We start from the raw sequence: 5,820 nt of genomic DNA, 5'->3' as shown, positions 1-5,820 counted from the left end.
TGTTCATTCATTGTTCTCCTTTAGTTAATTCATTGTTCACCTTTAGCAAAAAGAAGTAGTAGATACATGATGATATCAATGCGCGAATAAATATTTCAAACGTTAAAGACTTGTAATGTATCAAATAACATGAGACTTATACACCCTGGCTCATATTTATTCATCATCACTAATGCTCTAGTTATAAAGTATTGAATAGCTTGTCTACTTGATTACTAGTATATACCACGGTTCTCTTTCCTACCCGGTAACCTTTCGTCCCATAGAACAATAAAATAACAGCATCTTACATCAATCCCTTAGCATTACAAAAATCACAAACCAGTACAACTACGTGTAGATAGACCCCATCACAAATCTAAATGTAGTTTCTTTGAGCTCAGCAAAACCACCAGCACTCAAAACACATCGGAAATTATGGAAGAAGAGAAAATTTCCCCAGTCGTGCCCCATCAGGTCAATGCCAGCACCATTTCATAAGAAGCATCAAGGAACAAAATCGTTACAGAACTTCAGATTAGACCATCCTATCCAACTGCAAGCACAACATCCTAAGCCTATGTAATTTTACAATGCCATGGACATCTTAAATTTGCAAGCCATGTTGTAACCAAGTGAGTCTGTTATAACTGATCATCAATCTGGGAACGACTATATTAAATGTATGCACAGCATCAAAACTCCATTAAACAAACTGCAACGGTTTAACGAACTTGCTTTAGTTATTTAGGCATTCAGAAGCCCGGTGCCCAGATTTTCCACAGTTGAAGCATGCACCTCCAAAGCCTCTGTGAAACCAACCAATAAGCAGCATCTAGTTACTTGTGAACACAGTTGAAGCATGCACCTCCAAAGCCTCTGTGAAACCAACCAATAAGCAGCATCTAGTTACTTGTGAAGGCAAAGCTTTAACGGGCTAAAAGTACAACCAATAAGCAGCATCTAGTTACTTGTGAAGGCAAAGCTTTAACGGGCTAAAAGTACAAAAATATTGAGCATTCTAGCATAGTTCAAGGATTCCCTCTAGATATTTGTCCAACCTAACACTCAGCCTTCAATATGAAGGAGAATTGCAAAAATTAAATACAAAGGCAATACATACTGATAAACAAGTAAAAAAAGAAATGCAGTTTATGATATGAATAAGCTCTACTTGATGCCGGTGGATGTCATCTTCATATTGGCAGACCAACCAAACTAAAATTATACATACAAGTCACGGTAAAGATCATCCGAAAGCACCAAAAATACTTTACTACCAATAAAAATATGGAAGTGCAGCCAACACATCTACAATAGTTTTCGTGACATAGTGAAAAACAAGTAGAATTGATGCGCGATGATGTGGCATTAGTGCTAAAAAAGCCAAACAACAATGATTTGAACATTTAGTTTAAACATACACTACATACTGAACCAGTTAGGAAAAAAAAATTGTGGAGTATACTGGGTCTAAGAATGATTTTGAAAATCAGTGGGTGTAAAAGTAAATAGGGGTAGAACTTTGCGTTTATAGACAAAGAATCCTTCTTGGAAGTGGATGTTTTAAACATAAATATGGACAACTTTATTTTATCAGCAAAAAATCCATCTATCATTCGAAATGTTGCAGCATTAGGGGGTGTTTGGTTGCATTGTTTTTGAGAAATGTTTTCTCAAAAAGTACAAACAATGGCATTTCTGAATGTTTTCTCAAAAAGTACAAACAATGGCATTTCTGTAATTAAGAGTTTTCTATAGATTTCCACAAACTGTGTTTGGCTCAAGTAATTAAGAGTTTTCTATAGATTTCCACAAACTGTGTTTGGCTCAAAAAAGATTTACAGAAATATTTTCCGTAAAGTATAGAAAAGTACCAAAATTTTTAGAAATTGATTTCCTTCTAAAATGGGCGGAAATCTCTTGGAAATCTGACGCATTCATTATTTAAATAATAAAACTCATTAACATTTTTCTATAAAGTTCTCACTTTTCTATAAAGTTGGTGGTGTTTGGTTACATTTCTATAAATTATAGGAAATGTTGCTATTTTCCCAAAAGTTATGAGTCATTTTCTTGTTTTGAACCAAACAAGCACAATACAAAAAATAAGAAAATTTATAATTTTTAACTTCTCAAAACTTTTCCTATAATTTTTTTAAGAAATACAAGGAAACCAAATTTTGAATGGAAAACATTTCCTATAATTTATAGAAATGTAACCAAACACCCCCTTAGTGTAAAAAATCCCAAAAAATAAAAGGTTAAGCATTTTGTTCAAAAATACACAAAATACTAAACCACTTAGAATAAAAATATAGCAAATTACAGCAAAATAACAACTTATATATACCATCCTGTTGAAATAGAAAGTGCGCTTAAAATTATTTTGGTGGAGTATTTTGGGACTAAGAGTGATTTTCGATTTAAGTGAGTTTAAAAATAAAAGGGGGTTAAACTTTGGCCTTATAGGGGGAAAAGTCCTTTTCAGAGAAGTGAGTATTAAAATTAAATGGGGATGAGACTTAGGGTTCATATGAAAAAAACCATTTGCAGTTTGTGATGCATCCTTAGCGTGAAAAAAGCAAAAAAAAAAAAAGTGATAGTTTAATCATTGAATTTAAACAATATACTGAATATATAATCACTCAAAATAAAAATATAGTTATAGTAAAACCTAGCAACTCACACCATATGTCAAACAAAAGGAACACAAAGTGGGTTCAAAATTAACTCAATGGAGTATATTGGGTGTAAGAGTGATTTTGGGTTGTGCATGAGTTTAAAAATAAATACAGGTAAAAGTTTGGGTTTAAAGGTAAAAAACCCTCTATATCTTTTATTATACCTACATACTAAAAGTTAATGGGACATACTACTCAAGCACTATTCATCTCCCTCTAACTTTAGTTTATACAGAAATATATTTGTGCAAGAAAAGGCAGAGATTATTAATGGATGCATAGATGGTGGATTATACCTGTCTCTACTGCCAAAGGATGATGGGCGCCCAGACCTTCTGTTGCCAATTAGCCAGTCATCACTGCCTACTTTGGAGGACTTCGACCAGGTATTATCGGTCCTATAACTCCGCCCACCTCGCCGAAACCCATCATCACTATCAGAGCCACGGCCCCCCCACCCTCTTAAACCTCTGTTTCCACGTTCCCTGGAACTACCTCGGTTGCCCCGATCCCTACCTGAGAAACGGCCGTAGTTGTCACTAGGAGGACTGTCATCTTGCAAGGCAGGCAACTGCAAGAATAAGGAAAAAACCATAGGAATTTGGTCAATTCAGCACATACACTAGTTCGTATGTGACTGCAATAGGATAAGGGACCTATAAAGGAAGAAACAGAGGCAGAAAGGTCAAATGAATAATGACACAGCAACTAAGGACGCCTCAATGAATATGTATTTTTTTTAAATCTGCACCACCATGATACTAAATATCAGTCCTTCCTATTTAATAGAAAATTTTATTTTACTAGACTGCAGGAATTATTATAAATGGTGAGTTTATGCCTGAAAGCTTTACTGCTGGTCTGAGGGGGAAATCATTAACTGTATTGTTAGTAATACTAGTTTTCCATGCAATTTATAAGGCAGTTAGGATCCTTAACACAGCATGGATCTGAAACTTTATGCCGACATTAAGAGGATAAAAAATTAAACAACTTAACTCCACCATTTCTTCCTTATCCCAGCTTCTAATGAACCTAAAAACTTAGATAAACAGCATTACGACATATAACACTTCTTTAAAAACGGAGACGACAAGGGATGCATAACGTATAGATCAACATAGCTAGAAAGTACCTTTGTGATTTTAAATATGGTATTTCCTGGGGGCAACTGCATGCTCAACAAACTTTTAGCTATCTCCTCAGGTAAATCGAAAACTGCTCCATGGACCTAACAATGAAAAGGGCAATTTGAGTACTCAGACATATGCAGGTTGATTCGCAGAGTTATGAAGAACTGAATAAGACATATACCAAAATCTTCTAGAAGCATCCATATTCCGCAAGTTTATTTGAAATATGGTGAACCACGATCGCATGCACTCACCTCATTAATATGAATAACGTACATGCCATATGCACCTTAACTTACAAGAAATTCTGGTTGCATCGCACAAACAATAAAAATCACCAAATAATGTTCTCCGCTCATTATTTATAGTATTGCTCAATAAATAATGCCTGTATTAGCATTTCATGAAAGACTTCATCTTCACAGCCAAGGTTGATAATGTGTGATATTCCACGCTTATTAACTAAACAATGTCCGCAAGCTGTTGATCCATTTTCTCTTGTTTTATTAGCAGTGGATGCCTTATAAACACGATAAAAGTAAAGTGTCATATAGGTGGGTGGTTTCCCCAAGCTTGGAATGTATCAGAGACCACGGGTGTGCTTAAGGGTAAGTAGGTGGAATAAAAAGCCATAGCAAGAAAAGTTGTACTTATGCATTTCGTAATACTAAAACTGACTAGTCCAGGTGGCTATAAGCCACATAATTATCTCATGCAATTGTATAATTTGAAGAGGTAGCTCCAAGGGAAACCTCCTTAATTAGGAGCCTCAACTAATGGCATAAAAAAATATGTGAGTTCTTCCTAGGCACGCAGGTCCTGTAACATTTTTGGATGCAATGAAATGCAACACAACTATTTTTTAAATAGAGCCACACAAGGAATCCATTGTCAATAATTATTATCCTCGGAAAAAAATTAAGAAGACATGTACTGAAAATCTTGCAAAAGCATGCATATGAACCATGATAGCTTGCACTTATCTTATTAATATGATAAGAATATAAGCCAAAACCACAATATCACATACCTTAGCAAGGATGACCAAGTTTTGTTCTCATTTTCAATATTCTTGCTAAATATACAATACATGTACTAGCATTTCATTAAAAAATTCATCTTTCTGAAGCTAAATGTGAGTAGATGAAACTGAGTTGACTAGGTTAATGACTAGAATTAAGGTTCAAGCGTGCCACAACCTTTCGGGAGCAAAATTAGGTCTTAACTCATGCGGACATGATAATAGACATATTACATGTCATAAGTACTGATGGTAAAAACATAAGCTACATTGTTCCAAGTAATCTAATACATATGATATGCCACTAAGCTTTCTGAAAAGTATACTAATTCCTTTTTCTTCAACGAACAACGACTATATTAACATTTAAAAACTGTTAAGTGTTAGTTTAAGCCAAGGATCATAAAAGTACTACTTGGTAGCACTCACTCTTTCATCTGCAATCAAGTGTATTTTGCCAATTTCATCAGCAGCAGCAGGATAGACATCAGAAAGAAAACCCATAACAGATCTTGCAGAAAAGACCCCTCTTGAAAATCCCTGTTCACGGGTTAATTGTAATGTCACCCATCCCTGGAAAAGAGTTAAGTCAGTTTGCATTCAAGATTAAGCAATAAATTAAGCATGGAGCTGCATGATAAGTGAATATTGTATATGACGTTTGTGTATTGATATCATTGTGTTATTCTATCATATCTACTGCACTGTATGATCTTATACTCTATACAAATGTATGTTTCAACTAGTTCCACGACAGAAAATATTTTGTTCAGAAAAAAACTGCTATGAGCTAAAAAATAGAATGACTCGTGTCAAGAAAACTGAACTAATGCAGCCTGTCTGCAGTTGTTAAGAAAATTTAAATGGGTATAGAACCATCAGTTGAGAGACTTCTAGGCAATGCAATGAGTGCTGGACCAACAGATCGATACATATGACTGGTGACCAAGTCACTAAAAGAGAGTGGTAAGTTTACCTTCCCAGCTGCAGCGACATACATAGT

General features: G+C 34.9%; 1 protein-coding gene across 1 annotated transcript in view; it reads right to left on the bottom strand.

The window, feature by feature from the left end:
- The window catches only part of LOC109831470 (DEAD-box ATP-dependent RNA helicase 3, chloroplastic-like), a gene marked incomplete at its 5' end in the record, with an annotated part of 19,284 nt that continues 13,695 nt past the window's right edge, over positions 232-5,820 (bottom strand). The window contains 4 exons of the mRNA XM_020398789.1: positions 232-788; positions 2,960-3,234; positions 3,799-3,894; positions 5,247-5,390. Of these exons, the coding sequence (XP_020254378.1) occupies positions 719-788; positions 2,960-3,234; positions 3,799-3,894; positions 5,247-5,390 (585 nt within the window). The remainder of the gene's footprint in view (positions 789-2,959; positions 3,235-3,798; positions 3,895-5,246; positions 5,391-5,820) is intronic.

The sequence above is a fragment of the Asparagus officinalis genome, chromosome 2 (assembly GCF_001876935.1).
Source record: "Asparagus officinalis chromosome 2, Aspof.V1, whole genome shotgun sequence".
Classification (NCBI taxonomy): Eukaryota; Viridiplantae; Streptophyta; class Magnoliopsida; order Asparagales; family Asparagaceae; genus Asparagus; species Asparagus officinalis.
Note: the sequence above shows the minus strand (reverse complement) of the source record. Positions and strands in the feature narration are given on the sequence as shown.